The sequence below is a fragment of the Rhamphochromis sp. 'chilingali' genome (genome assembly GCF_963969265.1).
Source record: "Rhamphochromis sp. 'chilingali' genome assembly, chromosome: 9".
NCBI lineage: Eukaryota > Metazoa > Chordata > Actinopteri > Cichliformes > Cichlidae > Rhamphochromis > Rhamphochromis sp. 'chilingali'.
Genome location: NC_137936.1, coordinates 17,821,608 through 17,841,165, shown reverse-complemented (window position 1 = coordinate 17,841,165; position 19,558 = coordinate 17,821,608). Strand labels below are relative to the sequence as shown.

The 19,558-nt window shown below is 40.3% G+C and overlaps 1 protein-coding gene across 2 annotated transcripts in view; it reads left to right on the top strand.

Moving 5' to 3' along the window:
• Positions 1-19,558, top strand: part of dip2bb (disco-interacting protein 2 homolog Bb) — a 56,092-nt gene that overhangs the window by 8,571 nt on the left and 27,963 nt on the right. The window contains exons 2-3 of one of the 2 annotated variants that reach the window (XM_080892370.1): positions 12,108-12,179; positions 13,668-13,811. In XM_080892370.1, coding sequence (XP_080748496.1) covers positions 12,108-12,179; positions 13,668-13,811 — 216 coding nt within the window. Of the gene's footprint in view, positions 1-12,107; positions 12,180-13,667; positions 13,812-17,140; positions 17,685-19,558 lie in introns of those variants that run through there. The other variant, XM_080892371.1, reaches the window with a different exon arrangement.

The window sequence follows — 19,558 nt, the reverse complement described above, 5'->3', positions numbered from 1 at the left end:
ATAAACCTTTCACAATAAAGCTCAAGATCCTGTTGAGACTTTTCAAAATAAACGGAATCACGTGAAAGAGCAGATTATTTACGGATGATAAGTAAAAAAGAGCCGCCAGGTGCTAAAAAAAATAAACCTTAGACTCAAACGTTAGAGCGGCTTTTCCCCGCAGCACGCCGTGTAATAAATACTCACAAAGAAAACGGCGGTGGTTACAATTTATGTCTAAAAATGTATAGTTTCATGCATCGGTTAAAACACTGGACTCCAGGTACACGACGCGCAGCTGGAAACACTTCACGCAAGTCGAGCTGCCCGAGATTCACATAATTTACAGAAAATGTTACATTTTTGTGATTTATATCGTTATCGGGACGATAGAATTCTTATATTGGGATATGAGATTGTGTTCATATCGCACAGCCTTACCTGTCAAGCTTTTTGACTCTATTCCATTCAGTGCTGAAATGCTACCAGTTTTATATACCAAATGGAAAGACATGGAAATACATCATGTGTGAAAAAACTCTGGTATAGGAGCATACTGTGGGAAGGGCCCATAGCCCCCTTGACCCTACTTCCGGCACTATTTATGGGATGGCACTGATCCATCTTTGAACTCGGGCTTCATTTTGAGCTCAACTCAGCTCTAGTAAAGTTTGATGATAGCATCTTGTACAGTTGCGGCACTATCGTGTTGACAAATCTGGCCGCTGTGAGCCCGTGGACCCTATCTACACCTTTGTAATAGTTTGCACATTTTGCCATGGTGTATTCTTCGAAGATCATGAATATACGTCTGCATTTTTATGACAGTTTATCCAACAGTGGGTGAGATGTTTGAGTAGACTGTCAGATTGAATTTGCTGCCCCCAAACCTATGCAATGCTATGCTAAAAACAAAACAAAAACAGCATTTTGCTATTAGTGTTGAAGCTCAGATATCATTTTGGTGCTTGTAATGATAATATATGCCATCTGCGCCATGATTTTCTGCATGGATGTGTTTGACCATAAGTGCATCACGAGTCCAGTAAGACTGCAGTTATGTGTTTACATAGTATTTTTTTTTTCTCATATTTTTACGAGCTCCCCAGTCCCTGTTGCAAAGGGCCGGCTGTTGAGTGGACGTGTGTATTCTCTAATGAACAGCATCCATCTGCCTGCGATGCTGCTGCAGAGGGGATGCAGGTTTTCATGTCGGCAGCCCGCTACATACTGAGAGAGAGGGAGAGAAATGAGAGATTATAGCCTTGCCTGCGTCTCTCAATCTAGGTCACAGAGCATCAGGAGGCAACAAGCCTGGCTCATTTAGCCTGTGAAGCACAGTGGGCCAGGACTGCTGCGGGGGGATCTCTCCTCCTTTTCCACCCATCCACTCTGACTCTAAAAATGACTTCTCTCAGTCTTCCTCTGTCCCCCTATTGCTTTATTATTTCAGTATTACCCTCCACAAAAATAGATGAAATGCTGTCCTGTGTGTCTGATTAAAAAATAACAATAATACTGAAGTAGTTCTGTTGGCATTTCCTGCAGTGAAGAGTGTTAAGAGCATTATGACAGACTGTATATAAAAGATGGACAGGTTTGTTTTTAGAAGTCGTCTTGGCCGTCGTATTGTTAGCTTCTTTATTTAAAAACTGGACATAACCACATTCGAATTAGGGTAGACCTTCAGTGTTGTCTGCTAGTGCTAGCTAGGCTGATTTACTCTGATTTGTGATGGGATGCTAACCATGGCCAGCATCAGCAAATCTAAGCTCTTAGGGTGTCTTTTAGTGCAACCAAACACTGAACTTCAGTCATCACCCACCTAAAGCAGTCACACCCTTAATATCACATAACATTAACCTTATAGTATAACTGAGTGAAGTTAATCCTTTGTACCTGTTGGGGAAATTACCTCTACCAAACCCTTTTTTGGTACCAGGCTTTAAAAATGTGTGTATTCATGTTGCAGAGCTTACAGCTCCATTTATTTGTGGTTGGTGTGCACACAGCATTGACCGGGACAGGAAGGAAGCTGATTTAGCTTTTATCTCTTTAATTTTATCTCTTTAAAAGCTCATTAACTGTTGCAGAGGAGCTGCCCTCTGATCTTCACTGTCCCAGGCTACAGGCTTGATCCTACACCATGAAAAGATGAACTCTTCTGCTGCTTGTTTCACAGCAGGATCCGGTTTGGTTTGTTTTAATTTGTGGATCATGGTTTTCATGTAAAACTTTGCATGTCCACTTTCACCACGAGCGCAGACACACTGTTACTAAAAACCTTCTGCTGCTTTGTGTACTAAAGAAACTGAATTATTTAGATGACATTCAAGCGCACCCCTCCAGCTGGGTAACTGAATCGTGTCACGTTCAAGTTCACAGTGAACCACAGGTGGGTCTTTAGCCTCCTCTGGCTTTAAAGTTGTGCTTCCCAACACCTTCTGGTAATTAAAGCTAAACTTCCTCTGATCTGTTAGTTTCCATTCTCATGCCACTTTCTGCTAAAAATAGCACAAGTCAAAGAAATGCCAGAGTGAGGGTGACAGTGTTGGAAAGAGAGAGTGTGGTTAAGTCGATATGCTATTTGCTGAATTATTAAAAAGTGGCAAATAGAAGTGGCAGTCGGACTTGGCCTCACATGCTTCAGCCCAGGCAGTGCGCTGCTACTTAATCCAAGTTTCTTTCTGGTTTATGTTGCTTTCACTTTCAGGCCGAGCCTCCTGAGCTCAACACGTTATACTTATTCTACGTGTCAGTGAGTTAATATTTTGATAAATTGTCCTCATCATAACTCAGCCCAAATCAATTACTGATTGTACTGGCTGGAAAATACTGTTATAGTAGCTGCTAATTCAAGCACAAGAACTACAGAGGAATAGCTTAAAAGAGCCTTGTGCCGCTTGACCCTTTCGATCAGATACGAGGCTTCTCATCCTGCCTTGTCTGGATGTCTGTGATCAAACCAAACATACTGAAATAGAATTAAACATGCAAGTTCATTGCCCTAACACAGATATGTTAGCCTGCAGTTTTGTTGCCTGGAGGCCCTGTTGGCTGTAATATGCAAACTACTGCAAACTACGTTACACTTGGCTGTTCGCCCATCCGTTTATCAACATCCGTTGCACAACAGGACCTCTTCAGCATGCTGTTGATCATTTTGGAACCGACTCCAAATAAATGCTCATTCAGTGACTGAGCAAAGTTCGCAAGCTTACTTCTGTAAATCTATTTCATCTTGCATTTCATTTCATCTGCTTCTAAAGCGCCATCGTGTTCATTTAACACAGGGGTGGGAAACTCCAGGCCTCCAGGGCCAGTGTCCTGCAGGTTTTAGATCTCACCCTGGGTCAGCACACCAGAATCAAATGATTACTTCATTACCAGGCCTCTGGAGAACTCCAAGACATCTCGAGGAGGTAATTTAGCCATTTAAATCAGCTGTGTTGGATCAAGGACACATCTAAAACCTGCAAGGACCATCATGGATTCGTATGTCACGTTCCCTCGTGCTGCACCACACAGTGGTATGGACACAACTCTTGTGTGACCACCCACACCCTGCCCCCAAATCCTCCCTCCCCCCCTAACACATGCATTTTTTTCCTTTTGAAATTTTCCATAAAGCCTTTATCAGATTAAAACAGCCATATGTTGAAGCACATACAGGAACACAACTGCACACTGTGCTAAGCTGTTAAAACCATTATACGGGAAACATGAGGCTTCTGCCACCAATGATAATGTGCTGAGATGCTTTTGCAAATGTGGGGGAGAAATGCAGCTGAGTGTTGCTGTGTTGCATGATTTTCTTATAAATCATAATAGTCAATCGAGAGCAATTAGCCGATTCCCATCAACCCGTGAAGACAGGAAATGCACTATACGCTTTAGCTGGTTATAGTTTCAACTGTACAAATAAAAGCCCCTCATGGGTGTATATATTCTACATTTTTAATGTTCCTCCGTGAATCTTTTGCAAATGAATACAGCAACAAAGAAGTTTTATTCGGTGGGACGAGTATAAGTTCTGCAGTTGCTAACAGATTAAAAACAAGGCATCTGATTGGATAATTATAACTGTGAGGTCAAAGGAGGGGGTCCTGACAAAAGTTTAAAAAAAAAAAAAGAAAAACCCAAGACGAAACGCTCAGACTTCAAATAACCAAAGAGGCAAAAAAGTGCTACAGAGCAGGGATCCTTAAGCAAAACCATTAACAATTAAAGCAAGTTATAGTAACTATAATATTTATGAGAGGCCTAATAACCTTCTAATGCTTTCTTAATTATTTACAGCTCAGTTTGTAAATGCTTAGCTGCACACTTTAATAGAAGGGAATATAAACAAAGACGTAAAATCAAAAAGAAAATAATCTCAAATGAATTCATGGTGAAAATAGTCTTTCACCATGAATTTGAATGAATTTTTGAAGTTTCTACATCAGGGGTGGGCAATTCCAGGCCTCGAGGGCCAGTGTCCTGCAGGTTTTAGATCTCACCTTGGGTCAACACACCTGAATCACATGATTAGTTCGCCTCTGGAGAACTTCAGGACATGTTGAGGAGCTAATTTAACCATTTAAATCAGCTGTGTTGGATCAAGGACACATATAAAACCTGCAGGGACACCGGCCCTCGAGGCCTGGAATTGCCCACCCCTGTTCTACATGCTTCTGAGGGAAACCTCACACTGGTTAATGAGGAGTGCCCATCATAGTTTTCACGTCTGGTTCTCTGGAGGTTCATGTTAAGTCATGCTTTGCTGTCCTCCAAAATAAACTGTCTCTGTGGAATGGGTCTTTGGAAGTATCAGGCCTTGCATTAAACAGGGCTACTCTCATGTGTTTTGCTTAACACCAAAACAGTTTTTAAGTGAGCTCCTTTGGTGCTTTTGTCGTTCTTATACAACATGAAACTTTTATTTTGAAAAACAAATCATTTTTTTTATTGAGTTATTTTTAAATTTTGCTCATAAGGACCACATCACTTGTTCACACATCCTCATGTTTGATCAAATTCTTACAGTTGATGTCTACATACTTGGATACTGGCCACTGGTACAGGTCTCAGCAAGAAAACTGGTGTGTGAAGAGTTTTAGTAGGAACTGCTTAACTCGTTCTTACTGTCATTTGCAATCAACTAAACCACACGTCCACTTAGCTGCTCCATTCACTGACCCTTAACCTTTGCTGTTACACCATTTTGAAACCTTATCAGACTTTTTTATAATAGCTTCATCTCCCATTTTCATTTTCTGTTTTCCTTTGTGGTTCTAGAGTGTACAGGCTTGGTCATGAACCCTCACAGGGAGACGTTATACATTACAGTCAGCTGTACAAATACACTTGATGTAATCTGACTTGACTGGAAAGGATTTGACTGTGACATCTGCTCACCAGGCAGTTCTGTGACTGCCTAAAAGTGTGTTGAACTTCACAGTCAGCATTTCAGCCCCCACCACACACACACACACACACACACACACGATTAAAACCCGGAATACAATCCTCGCCTGGGTTTAGATCTCGCTTTGTAAGACGCTAGACATATTTAATGCAGTCAAAGACAGCACAAAATCATAGCATTTGCTAAGTTAGCATAATATTTAAAAAATATAAAAACAGATATATTGTGTTTAACAGCGTGCAAAACTCTGTCAGCACCTGCGTGATGTTTTTGGATACGGTGATACTGCTCCTGGGACATTTTTGTTTTTAGGTTTACATCATTTGTCATACATAATATTATAGCCAGAACTCAGCGTCTCACTGGTTGTGTAAATCCCGTAGGAGGATATGCGTTTGACGGTGTTCAACGTTTGTAACGGCTTCTTCCAGCAAATGTTGAAATGCAATGTGTCAGGTGTGTCTCCACGCCCTTTTCTTTCAGTCTTGTTTCCAGCAAAGACAGAAACTAAGGAAGGAGGTGGAAGGGCTGCCGACTGAGTCACGGTTTCATCCCAGACACGTCTTGAGCTCAGTGTGTGGAGGCAAACATGGAAACATGAATTGCACTGTTGGCCAGAGTTAACCACACCCTGCTTACAATTTCAGGGAAAACGAATCACCTGAGAGATCAACTACAGGGAAACTGTGTGTGTGTGTGTGTGTGTGTGTGTGTGTGTGTGTGTGTGTGTGTGTGTGTGTGTGTGTGTGTGTGTGTGTGTGTGTGTGTGTGTGTGTGTGTGTGTGTGTGTGTGTGTGTGTTTTTTAGAGCTTGAGGCTTTTTTGAAGCACTTTCTTTCACTCACCAGTGCCTGTAATTCCAGTTTTGTTGTCTGACAGAGTAAAGGTACAGGTAAAGGTAAAGGTACACAGAAATTCTCTGTTGCTTTCTTTTCGATAATCCATTGTTGTTTTTTGTATCCTCCCAAACGGCAATAATTACTAAAACCATCATTATAAAATTCTCTAAAAAAGATAAAGATGTTTTGTTTGGTGAAATAAAACATTGCACAAGACACCTTGAATTGGGGAAATGATCATTTAAAAAAAAGCAGTGTAAAAGTGTGATATGTCAGACAGTGTAGAATAAGATCATCGACGCTGAAGAAAGGCGAACAATATGGAAGTCACAGAAGAAACAAAAAGCTCCAAGTTTTGTCAGTAGCACCCGAAGTGTCATTCACACTTGCATGGTCTTGTATTCTCAAGCAGTCTGGACTGATTGTTCAGTACAGAAAGCATGCATCATACAAAGGACATGAACCATTTGCTAGGATCTACATTTATGTTCCATATAGACAAAAGTATTTGGATGTACATATTTATCTACAGGCTGCACCCTGTACCAGGTCGCCCGTCTGTCACATGGCTCACACAGAGAAACAGACAACATACATTTTTTTTTATCTAGCTATATTATCCCAGTGTGGGTGTGTGTGTCTTCTAGAATACACATTCAGTTTTCTTGTTGTCTAAAAGCAACACAATATTAAGTGTTCTTAATATTTTGTCCCCTTAATATATTAATAATGTGTGGACAAAATGCTGAAATGTCACCACCAGGTTTCAGTTCAATCTTATACATGTTCCCTTGAACTCAGTCAGCAAATGCAGAGGAGCTCCAGAGCCAAAGAGGAGGGGCCATATGTCAGTTACTCTGGGTAAATTCGAATACTTCACTGACAAACTTGTTTTATTCCGTTTGGAGGATCCTCCTTGGAGTTTGCTATTGTGTGATTATAGTAGACACATTATCATCAGGCTTATTCGCTCTTGTAAGATGAGAGAAAACGGCAGGAAATCCACGTTTCCTCTGTAATATTTTGCCAAGTGTTTATATAATTTTCACAAAGCAGGTGTTAACACGACTTTAAGTTGTTTGTTTCTTTTTTTTTTCTTTTTGGAGACCAAGTATTCGAATGATAATGTGATGAGGGAGAGAAAGAAGCAGGGAAAGAAAATAGAGGGCAGTAGCTAATTACTATTCAGACTGAGTGCCTGTGGGGAGGAAGGAGAGTGCAGGCCTGCTGCAATTCAAATAATCTGAAGCTAGAAAGTGTGAGAGTGTGGAGGGCTTAGACAAGGCACTGCTTTGATGTTTCTCCCCTTCACGTCGTGGAAAGTGAAAACGTACGCTCTGAGGTGCACGCACGGGTTTCCTTTACTGATGCAACTGTCAAACAAAGACAGGAGAGCAGAGTGGCGGCAGCCTCGTGTGAAACCTGACTGTAACACTGAAATAGTCGCATGGTGACCTCTCCACCAATAGGACAGACGTGACTGGGCCACTCTGAGAAAGTGGGTTAACGAGTGAGGCCCTCATCACCTCAGCAGGGCTGTGATTTGCCTCGAGCAGATTTCTTTGACTGTTTGCATATAGTGTGTGTAGACATGTTTGTCTTTATAATATAAGCTGGGCTAAATAATACATCTTTTTAACTCTTTTTCTGGTAACATTTTATAATACGGTTTGCAACTAAGGGTGTAATTCCCCTCTAATTAAATGGGATTTCAATGTTTTTTATGTGAAATTACAATGTCATTATATTTACCCACAAATACGCAGTCTGACTAAAACAGTAGTGCCTCATGTCTTTACTGAAAAGTGTTGGTAAAGTATGGGAATTCTTGAATATAGACCCTCCTTAATTTGCTCCACCTTGGATGCCTGCTAGGGGTAACCCTTGTTTCTTTTCTTTTTTCTGGAGTGAGCACTTTCTGTCATATTTCAGGCCTGCTTGCTCGAGAAGCAGGCCTGAAATATGGTGGTGATATACATTTAGGGGACCGAACTTTGTCATTAAGGGTACGGGGAGGTTGTCAAACGTCGTATTTTTGCGGGAAAGAGTCAAACAGTGACGACCTTTACTTATGAGACTTGCACAATGGTGAGGAGGAAAAAATCTCCCAACAAAACCATTTCAGCTCATAAATGTTTCAGGGTTGTTGTTATTGAACAGAATGTCAGAAAAACAGGATTTTACCTTGGCCATTGCAAAACATTAGTTTTATTTATTTTTTAACAATATCATTGTGGATGTACCTGTGTGCTTTGACTCATTCTGCTTGCACAACACGACCGAGGTCCATGGTCATGGACTGCTGCTCAGACACGCTCCTGCAAAATTTCTCAATGAAATTCAGACCTAATCTGTCCAAGTCCCAAATCTTGATGGCCTGTCCACATAACTTGTTTTGTCCTCCAAACACAACATTTATAACTTTTATCAGAAAATTACATTTTTATCTCATCTGTGTTACCGAACAGTCAATTTTTGTCTCACACTGGACACTTTAACAAAGATTAAGTTGCGGTGTGGAGTTATCTGCAGGTGCTCTGCCGTTCCCGTGGATTTTTTTTCACCACTTCTGGGCTGTGTTCATAGTGTAAACTTTGTATGATGCCCGACACTATGGAGAGTTCCTCTATCGCTAGACTAGGGATGTTAAACATAAAACCCAGGGGCCAGAATGGGCCCATTAAAGATCTCCAATCCAGCCCACTGGACGGCATTGGAACATGTAAAGGAGAGCATAAACTTTGGAACTTTAACTCCAAATTTTAATAGGTTTTAATAGGATTTATGGGCATCCATAAAACACACCATCTACTAAAGGTGGTTTGAGTTGTTGTGCTAGTTATCATGAACTGAGAAAACCCCAAAGTCTTTATAAATGCTTCTGGAGCCATTTCTAGCATATTGCACTTTGATTTTTTTTTTTTCTATGATGATGTGAAAAATTGAGGCGCGTCACACTAACTGATCCTTCTTCTACGAACTTACCATATCAGTTTTTTTTGTTTTTCCTGTGCCCTTTATTCACAGGGCGAGGCACCGCTACAAGCTGCAAGCGTTGAAGTGTTTCCAATCCCATGGAAAACCTCACTCAAAATAGCTTTTTGGAAAAGTACAAAAAAAAAGATGTTGGTAATTATAATAGTTTTTTTTTTTATAGTCACATTTTAGGAATAATTGATGGAAAAAAAAATATAAGGGAGCACACATACATATTTTCATGCAGGGCTCTAATCACCTGTAGTTCACTGATCGCATGCAATGCTTTCACATCAGTTTAACCCTTCAGCTTCAACTGCTGGAGACCAAATGTGATGACGCAGCCGTAAAAACACAGATGACTTTCAAATCATCCAGATGGAACAGTGATTACTTTGAGATTCATTTAATGCCACACAAGCCCCTCCCCCTTCACTGACTCCATCTCCCTCTCTGCCTATCTGCAGTGAAACTGCCTGTTCACATAAGCTAAAAATAAATTGTGTCACTGAGCGTGGCCAACTGTACTGTTCATGCATTACTTATGGAAGTGTTTGCTTTTCTTCCATTTTCAGAAAAAAAGGGCCCTCAGTCGCCGAGCAGATATTGTGTTGGAGTGGTCTCTCAGGCAATATCCTCCAAACAGGAGCACTTTCACTGTTGCCGTCCTATCCACAGTGATGTCAGCAGTGTGGCAATTTATATGGCTGTGTTGTAGGTTGCCTAAGCTTTTCTGTCTCTTCTGCTTAAGAGTTGTGTTAGAGGTTCTGTTTAAGACCAAGCAGATTAGTCAGTTATTAAATATAAGCGGAGGATCTTTGTATCATCTGTAATGTCAATTACGCAAAATGTGATTCTTATTGTTTTCATCCTTTCATAACAACAAATCCAAAAATTCCAACAATCATAAAGCAGGAAACAGAGGCCCAGCTTGAATATCCACCACAGTTAAAAACACCTTTAGCCTAACATGTGAGGCCATACATTCTCACTCTTTACAAAATAAGAATAACTAAAGTTTAAGCAAACTACAGTTTCAAAGGTATTGGTGTATTTTTTTTTCTGGACTGTTTAGTCATAACCGACATCTAAAGATGAAGTTTGCATATAATTGCGGATACAAATCATCAGCTATTTCTCTGAGCGGTTTTCTAAGTAGATTCAAAGTTACTCAGAGCGAACTTGGATGATGTCTTGACTGCATGTGTTGTAAATCATATGCGTTTCATGTTGATTTAATAATAACATGTTCACAGTGCAAACTTCTTTGCACATCTCCTGTAAAGAATTCATACAAATTTGTGACCTTGAACCTCTTTCTGTTTTGGTTTGCGCTGGAAGGCCTTCTGTTTTGGGGATTCGTGTAACCATCATGATTTTGTTCCAATTTTATGCTGCTTTGCTTTTAACACACCGACTTCAAAAAGTGACACTTCACTTGCTGCTTTATATTCCACCCTTTGTCTTTGTAACAAGATGCTCACTTCACGTTAGTGCTTTTAACTTTGTGGTTTGTTCGAACCACATCAGAAAATCCTCATCTCCTCTCTGTTGTCCTCTGTGCTGTAACTGGGCAGAGAATAAAAATCAGTGCCAGAAAGATTTGTATTTTTCTTTGTAATTGTAATCACAGATTAAAACTGAGGCCCACAGGGCATTATGCTACTGAGTGGCTGATTCACAAACATCAGGGTCCTCCATCAGACCGGCCAATACTTGTAGTTGATATAAAGCTATCTCCCCTTCGTACAGACATTTTCAGGCACTGTAAAAGGATAACAGGTTGTTTCAGAGACATGTGGAGATGAAGTTTAAAATGCAGCCAGGGCAGCTACTGGTGAACATACTGAATGAATCATTGCTGATCAACACAATTACTGTAAGAGTGTGTACGGGCTCTCCAGATGGATTTTTAGTAACTCAAAACCTGACAGCTTTGCCCACAGAAGAGTTTGGCAGAGTTTCTGTATCGCTTCGGGGCCAGCCGAGAGCTCAGTCAGGCTGTGTTGGGTCTGGTGGGGTGGAGGAAGCTGCAGATGGGCTGTTGGCAGGAGGGATGGAAGATGGTGTCGAAAGGACACTGCTTACCTATCACTTGAATACGATCAAGTCAAACCCGTGGCTCAGGATTCCTCCTCTTCTGTCCTTTGCAGCATCATTCTCATCTTCATAAGCTTTTTCTGACTTCATCGCTTTATCTTCTCTGCATTTCCGTTTTTCCCTTTCTTGTCCTCAGTTTTCACACTTCTGTCTTTTCTGTCGGTGTCTCTGAATCATCCCATCTCTTGCCCACGCTTCCGTACGTTTCCAGATTTAGTCCTGTTTTGTTTTTCTCTTCTTTGAGGCTGGAATCGAGCCACATGTTTGACGCCTGCAGTCATCTCCAGAGATTACTGCAACACTGTGTGGGTCCAACTGTGTTTTCATCATCTTCTTTATCATTTTTTTTCTTTTTTTCCCTGCTGCTTCCTGCTTTTTCTATCACAGTGGGTTGGAACAGGTGTTCGCTGACTCCATTCACAGATAGAAAGCTGATCATGCTGAAGCTGTTTATTCTACCATCAATCTGCGATAACACTTGAGTAACTGTTGCTTGGTCCTTATGACAGTCTTTCTACGATCTGCTCTGCTGAAGCAGGGTTAATGAGAGGGAAAAAGTGATATTAATAATGCTGATATTGTTGTAATGGCAAAGAGAAATGTGAAAACACTACCATCATAACATTTTTTATTAAAGTTCAGGGTTCAAATGAGCACCTTTGACAGTCTAACTGGTGTATATTTGAATTCCATCAAATAAAACAATCAGAGTTTGAGATGTTTTGTTATTTTTATGGTGGCATATCTTATGCTCATTTTTTCAGAAGCAATACAGAGTTTTATTTTATTTTATTTTTTCTACAGGTGACATCACACAGAAGGGCTATGAGAAGAAAAGGGCAAAACTTCTGGCTCCCTACATAATCCACACTCCACGTAAGTGTTCATAATCCCTTTTTTGATCGGGCTAAGCATAGATGTGCATCCCTCGTGTCTTTGCTGTTTTCCTGTCTTGCTTAGGCATACTCAAAACAATATTTTCTTTGTCTTTTTGCCGTGGCAAAGAATCTGTTCTTGACTTAAATTAAAAAACTATATTTAAAAATAGAATCATTTCACACCCATAGCTTTTTTTAGTAGCTTTTTATTTATTGTGTTACAAAAATGAAATTAAAAAACAAAAAAAACAGACTTGGAACAGCAGATCTACAAAGCAGACAAACACGAGCTGATTCTCTCAGTTGGAATATGACAATCCATGTCCTTAAAACAACGTCCAAAAAGCCCACCTAAAAAAAATAAATGTAGCTTCAAACACACAAAAAAAAAATCAATTTTAATATTTTTCATGTCATTTGAAATTTACATTCAGTTCAGTTCAATTTGATTTCAAATATATGGCGCCAAATCACAGCAAAAGTCACTTCAAAACGCTTTATATTACAATATTATAGAGAAAACCGCAACAATCCTCAGAGTAAGCACTTGGCAACAGTGGGAAGGAAGGACCCCCTTTTAATAGGAAAAACCTCTGACAGAACCAGACTCACAGAGGAGCGGCCATCTGTAATAATAGCGATAGCAGAGACCAATTGACATGACAAGTATACATGGTGTGCTTAATGCACAGCCACACTGTGCACATATGACAGCAACATGGTTTCATGGTAAAAAGGCTAAAGTGGCATTTGAGGTTTTCCTAAAACAGAGAAAACTATCCAGTCTTTGTTGTGATGCTCATTAATATCATTACTATCATCACTGAGGTTCTGAAGAATATTAAATGGTCTGATTCCTATACAGTGCTTTCCCACTCCAGGTGAACATTCAATGTGCTTTATACACCGTTTCATTTATTCACTGCTTCTGTTCACACTCTGATGAACAACACATATTTGGGAGCAACTCAGATTCCAGTATCTTGTCCAAGAATACTTTGAATACTTTGTCCAAGACTACAAACCACCAACTTTCTGATTAGTAGATGATGACCTGCTCTACCTCCTCCTCTAGCCACCCCGTTGCTAAGAATTCATGTACCTTGGTAGCCTGGTGAGCAGCCACAACAGAGCCCATAAAAACATCACAGCCAGAGTGAACAAAGCTAGAGGTGCTTTTAGGTGACTGAGAAATATATAGGATCCAAAGCAAGCTCCAGCTCTACAATAGCAATGTTAAGACAGTGCTGCTATATGGCTCTGACTCTTGGCGGGTAGTGCAGAAGGACATAAACCAAATCATCACCTTCCACAGCACAGTTAAACAGATAGTGTTTAACAGAAACAGTTAAAAGTTCAGCAGATACCCAAGGCCTGTTACAGGAAAGTCTTCTGCCTATTAAATCAAAGTGTTTGCAGAAATGAGTATGTAAAGCAGTTTTTGATTGTTTTGTAACAATGCATGTATTTTGTGTTTATTTTACAGCACCACCTCCTCAAAATGTACAGCCTCCTGCTCCTAGTTCCTCGAGCCATGCACCTCCACCCTCCAGCTCATCCCGGTATCGTGAGCGACGCACTCGCAGAACGCATCGCAGTGGAGGAACCCGGGATGACCGCTACAGATCAGGTGAGCAAGAAGTCCAGCGCCAAAATGTTCTTCATCCCACTTTGGTTGTCCCACCACGGTCACACCAGCGGTACAGCACACTACAGCACAGTTTTCAGAGCTGAAACGATCCGACAACAGTCTGTTTTTAAGCTCAGATCCTGGGCTGTTTCAAAGGGACAAATTAAAGAGCTGTGGGGAACGTGTGTGTGTGTGAGAGCGAGGCAGACAGCAGTGCTTTGCCGCAGCTGGGAAGCCCCCTTAGTGAGGACCCCCTTCTCAGGCAGAAGAGTGATGTCAGTGGCTGGCTATGTATGAGAAGGTTGTGAGGAGAGCAGGGGAATACAGATTTTTTTTTTTTTTTTTTTACAAAAAAATCCTATATAAGTGGTAAAGATCCGAGAAAGTTGATTCTGTTCAGCCGCTGTGTTTTCAGTGGGAGAAACGTTTCGTCACTCATCCATGTGACATCTTCTGCAGCTTACTGCAGATTTCCTCAGCCTCATAAACACTATATTTACTTAATGATCAAAACCAACACCACTGACTAACAGTGGGGCTGTGCAGCCAGTTTCATGATCATTACTGTGTAAGTTTGTTAAGACTGATGATCAATAGTCACGAGTACCATTCAGAGAGTAGTGAATGTCTGCGATCTCAGCATTGTTACGTGTTGAAGATGTACCCTTTGGCCCCCTCCTTGATTCAGAGATGGTTGTTTCCTTTTCACGTGAAGATGAGACAAGAGAAGCACAAAGCACGTGTGCAGGACACAACTAGTGTTTGTTGACTGAGAGTCGGGCTCTAAAAGCATCTCCCTGTGGGCTGACCCACACCCTGCTGGTTCTTTTCTTAAAAAGCCTCTCAGCCTGTGCAGCATGCTAAATGCCAGGCTGACTAATCTAAAGTCTGTCTGTCAGACTGGAGTTTAGTGGAGAGTTGTCTAAAAATGTTTCAGCTTTACAGAAAATCTTACTGGCAGGGGCAACATACATTATTTTTGTTTAATCTGGTTGGAGGATTCAGAAAGATTAGAGCTTAAAAAAACTCAGTAGAGGCTAAATTGAAATTGTGATAACAGGTCTGTGTTAGGAAATAAATCTTTGTTTTGATGTTTCGCTGATGGCATTGCACGATAGATAAGAATTTAAATATTGAAAGTCCCCAAAAGCTATATTTGTGTCCTGGCTTCAAAATAGGTTGTTGTTATGTTGGTCAGGCTATGATTGTTATACTTACTGTGAGTGAAACTTGGCAATAAAGCTCCCTTGTGTATTCAGTTACTGCTCTTTTATAAGACAATCAGTAGTTTACAGTGTAGTGGGCAGTGAATTTAGATTTGAGACACATGCATTTATCTGTGTTATTGTCTATGTCACAGTCACTTCTGTGGTTCAAAACCCTTAATTTGGATTCCATAGTGGAATGAAAATTGCTCCCAGAATTGTTGTGCTTCGTTCCACAATGTTTTCGTAGTCTCGAAAGTCTCCGACATATGAAATGAATTCTGGTATAAAGAATTGCAAATACTGCAAAAGTGGTTAAATTGAGAGATGAGAAAATGTAAAATAAAACCAAGCTGAATGGCAGATGGTATTCCTCAACTAAGTTTATATTGCAGGATGAGAACAAAAAGGAGTGTCACAATGGACAAGAAGTTCCTTTACATGCTGGAAAATACAGAATATGCAAATATATTGATGCACTGAGGAAATACAACACCACACACATTGATGTTTTCACAATTATGTTTATTCAACTAAAATCTAAGAGGACCCATTCTTTCAGAAATGTTTTTAGAGGCAGGCTGTGTGGCTAGGTTTCTTTGGTTTTATACACCTGAATTCCAAGATTAAGGCATTGTTTGGCCCAATACTGTGTCCACATACTGCATATTTAACTCTGAGGTTTGGAGAAAATCAACAAAAACCGTTTCAGCACAGAATGTATAAAACAATATTTCTGTTCCTGATCTTGTTCCCTTTTGCAAATTTTAGGCTACACGACTAAGTCTGAAGCTGTGGTGATTCCATTCAATTCAGTTTTATTTATATAGCACCAAATCACAACAGCAGTTGCCTCAAGCACTTTATACTGTATAGTAGCAACCCTACAATAATGGAGAGAAAACCCCAACAATAATGACCCTCTATGAGCAGGCATTTGGTGACAGTGGGAAGGAAAAACTCCCTTTTAACAGGAAGAAACCTGCTGGAGGTTTCTTCCTGTTAAAAGGGAATCTGCCACAGCCGGCTGTAGGTGAGGGGAAGAAGAGTTGTGGTAGTAAGTTTATGGGGGTGTATGCTGAAGCTGAATGCTAGTCTTGCCATGTACAACGGCAATGCTAATAACTGATGTTAGCACGTTAATTAGCTTGCACACGTTTTGCTAATGTGCAGTAAAACAGAAGCTAAAGCTGAGCCCTTCAGTTTTGAGGTACTTTGTTGTAATTTTGCACTAATGAAAAAAATCATCAAAAGTGTCACATTTCACCCTGAGGCACATGGATATCTCGTGATAAAGGCTGGCAGCATGTACTGACACATTTTACATAAAAAATAAAATAAAAATGCAAATGTGTTTCTGATGGTGGCATGAGGAAAAAAAGAAGATCACTAAAGTCAGGAGGTGTACCCCTCTGGGGAACAAAGGATTACTATAGTAGGCTTATAATGGCAGTTCATCCAAAAACCGATGAGGAGTTTCTATCAGAACCAAAGTTGTGATCCTACTCGACAGAAAAAATGAACTTGATGACCTTGAGTCATGTTGTTAGAAAATGGCAGGTCAGAGATTTCTAATTAGAAGTGTTACAGCCTAAAATAATGTAAGAATAGTAGAAACTGCAGCAGTGAGGAACAGAAAAAATAAGGTGGTTATAATTTTAACAGACTGCAGAACAATTTAATTGCCTCTGGCTTCCTGCAGTTATTACACCTCTTACACAGCCTGTCACTACGGAGTTCACTCGAATACACCGCTGACTGCTTTCTGGAGCTGCTCTCGCTATGATTACACTTTATGTTTTATGTTTTATGTACACCATTTTAGATTCAGATTAAGAAGATAAATAAAACGGGCATGCATCAAAGACATAAGTAAAGGTCCTCAGCTGCCCACATGTCAGTATTGATTGGAACTGGAGTAAAACTCACCGCAAGCTGCCACGCACCCCACTGTGCCCATCACCGTGGAAACCGCCCTCATCCTCCCGGACATGTGCAAGGAGTCGTCTCTCCTGACGCTCCGGTGCGAGGATGCGCAACAGCACATTATGAGAGCGAATGATTTAGCTGAGAACAATCTGTTAAGCAGAATGACAGTTATGTAATTATGGCAGAGGTGTGGACTCGAGTCACATGACTTGGACTCGAGTCAGACTCGAGTCATTAATTTTATGACTTTAGACTTGACTTGAAAAAATGTTCTAAGACTTGTGACTTGACTTGGACTTTTACACCAATGACTTGGGACTTGAATTGGACTTGAACCGGTTTACTTGAAAAGACTTGATATTTCACCCCAAATATAAAATTTAACATGCATATTATATAGAGATTGAAAATGTGACGTCATTCACGGGTAGAACCGCAAAGGATTCTGGGAACTCGTGGCAAGCGGTACTAGCGCACGCAGGCTTTCAATTAAAATCAGTCACACAGCGATAAAAAGAAACACAAAAATGTCAAGAAGCTGTTGTATTATTAACTGCAATAGCCGGTCGCATGACAGCCACGGGAAGCCGACGGGTAAAGAGATCGGTTGTTATCGGATTACGTCGTTTAAGAGAAATTGTTCGAGCCATGTTTCCGAAGTAACAAAGAGGCGACGGATGGTCTGGATTGCAGCCATTCAAAGATCAAATATAACGTCCTAGAACACTCCAGCTCACAGGTTAGTCTGCTCCAAGCATTTACACAAAGGTCAGTCTGCTGTTGTAGTTAATGCGTCATTTTTCTTAACATAATTGGTGATATAGGTTACAAGCAAGTCTGGCGCTGAACAGAAATTGTCGCGCTATGCTCCTTTATTTATTGTGCATAAATAGTAAATTATCCTGACACAATATTGCGTTTCGCTTCTGTTATTATGGTACATTGACAAAAACACATACTTTTATTCACAGGATAAAACAGGTTTTTTGTATCACTAATTGCCCAGTACGATTACAGCATACAATATTATTGTCACTGCTACATTTCTGTGATGCTACCAGAAATTATTTCCACTACTAATTAATTACCGTTGAGCTCAAAGGTTATATTAATAAACGGTTAACGAATGTGTATTTATGAAGACGATTTGTGAGACTGGTAAACTTATGATACGTACGATGGTCTTTCGTTCTACACGGTGCATTTCAAGGTCCTGCACCCATCCGTCGGTAAACTGTACCTGGGCTTGTTGCAGTGACCGGAAGTTACTAAACTTCTTGAGTGTATGCACTCACTCCAAGAACCGTATAATTATAAATATGCATATAAATATGCTAAGATGAGATAGCTGACTTCATCTAACTAGCAAATGTTTTCCAGGCTACGTTGGTGATACAGTTTTTTTTAATGTGTATGATATTTTTGTCATGCGATTTTAAAGCTGGTCCTACAACCGCATCCAAGAATAACATGCAGCTTATCTCAGAACTGTCGGTGAAAATTATTCTTGGAGCTAAGTTTAATTGAGCTGCATTTTAAAGAGGTGCAATTTCACAATTTGTGTATATTTTCTAAGTTCACTATTTTGTATGTGTTGAGAAAAACACAGATTTTAAAATTACATGGTCTAATATTTACATTTAGCATAACTGCAACATTATTTTTTCGTTTGTTTTTTTTAAAGACTCGAAAGGACTTGAAATTCAAAGTTTCAGACTTGTGACTTGACTCGGACTTTTACACCAGTGACTTGAGACTCGACTCTGACTTGCCTGACATTACTTGAGACTTGACTTGAGACTTGAGGATAAAGACTTGAGACTTACTTGAGACTTGCAAAACAATGACTTGGTCCCACCTCTGAATTATGGTCCCCACTGCTGCTGTGAAATGAGCTGTGCTCTGTGATTTATTTAAATCTGTTGATGTTTCAACAAAAATGATGCCCTCCAGTCGATAGATGTGAAAATTCCCTAAGTCGTCTTTTGTGGCGCGTGTTCTGTTACGTGTTCTGAGCGTGCGTCTGTTTACGCGGTGCCTTTTAATGCGCCTGTGGGTGTCATCAAGTGAAAGTATCTCGGCATTCATTACTGTGTGCATTTGCGCGTGTAGGCATGTGAGTGGGCTAATACACGGCTTGGCTCTCTCCTCTCTGTGTGCCGTTTCATTGGGAAAACGCTGTCTTCCTGTAAGGATTTCTTCAGGCTTCTCACCTGTCACCGTTCTTCAAGTTTTAAACATGACTTATAGACATAACACTGCACTCCTGCTCTCAAAAAAATGCTGTCACCAGCTAAAGCAAAGTAATGTTTTTCATCATTATTTTGCAAGCTTGCTAGATTTTTCTCTTCTTCTTTTTCTCTTTATCGTGGGACTCCTAAAGTTAGTTACTGTGCCTTGAAATCTCATTTAGGGGGCTCGGCTCCTCGGTTGAGATCCCCTATGGAAATCATTCAAACATATGAAAATGTTATTCACACAGCAGTGACTCTTTGAAGTAGTTCAATAAACTTTCATATAACAGGAAAAAAAAAAGGTCTCACTAATGGAAGAAAAAGACCATAAATGGAGGTAGTAAACAAAATGTACATTCTTGAGTCATGTTGAAAGAAT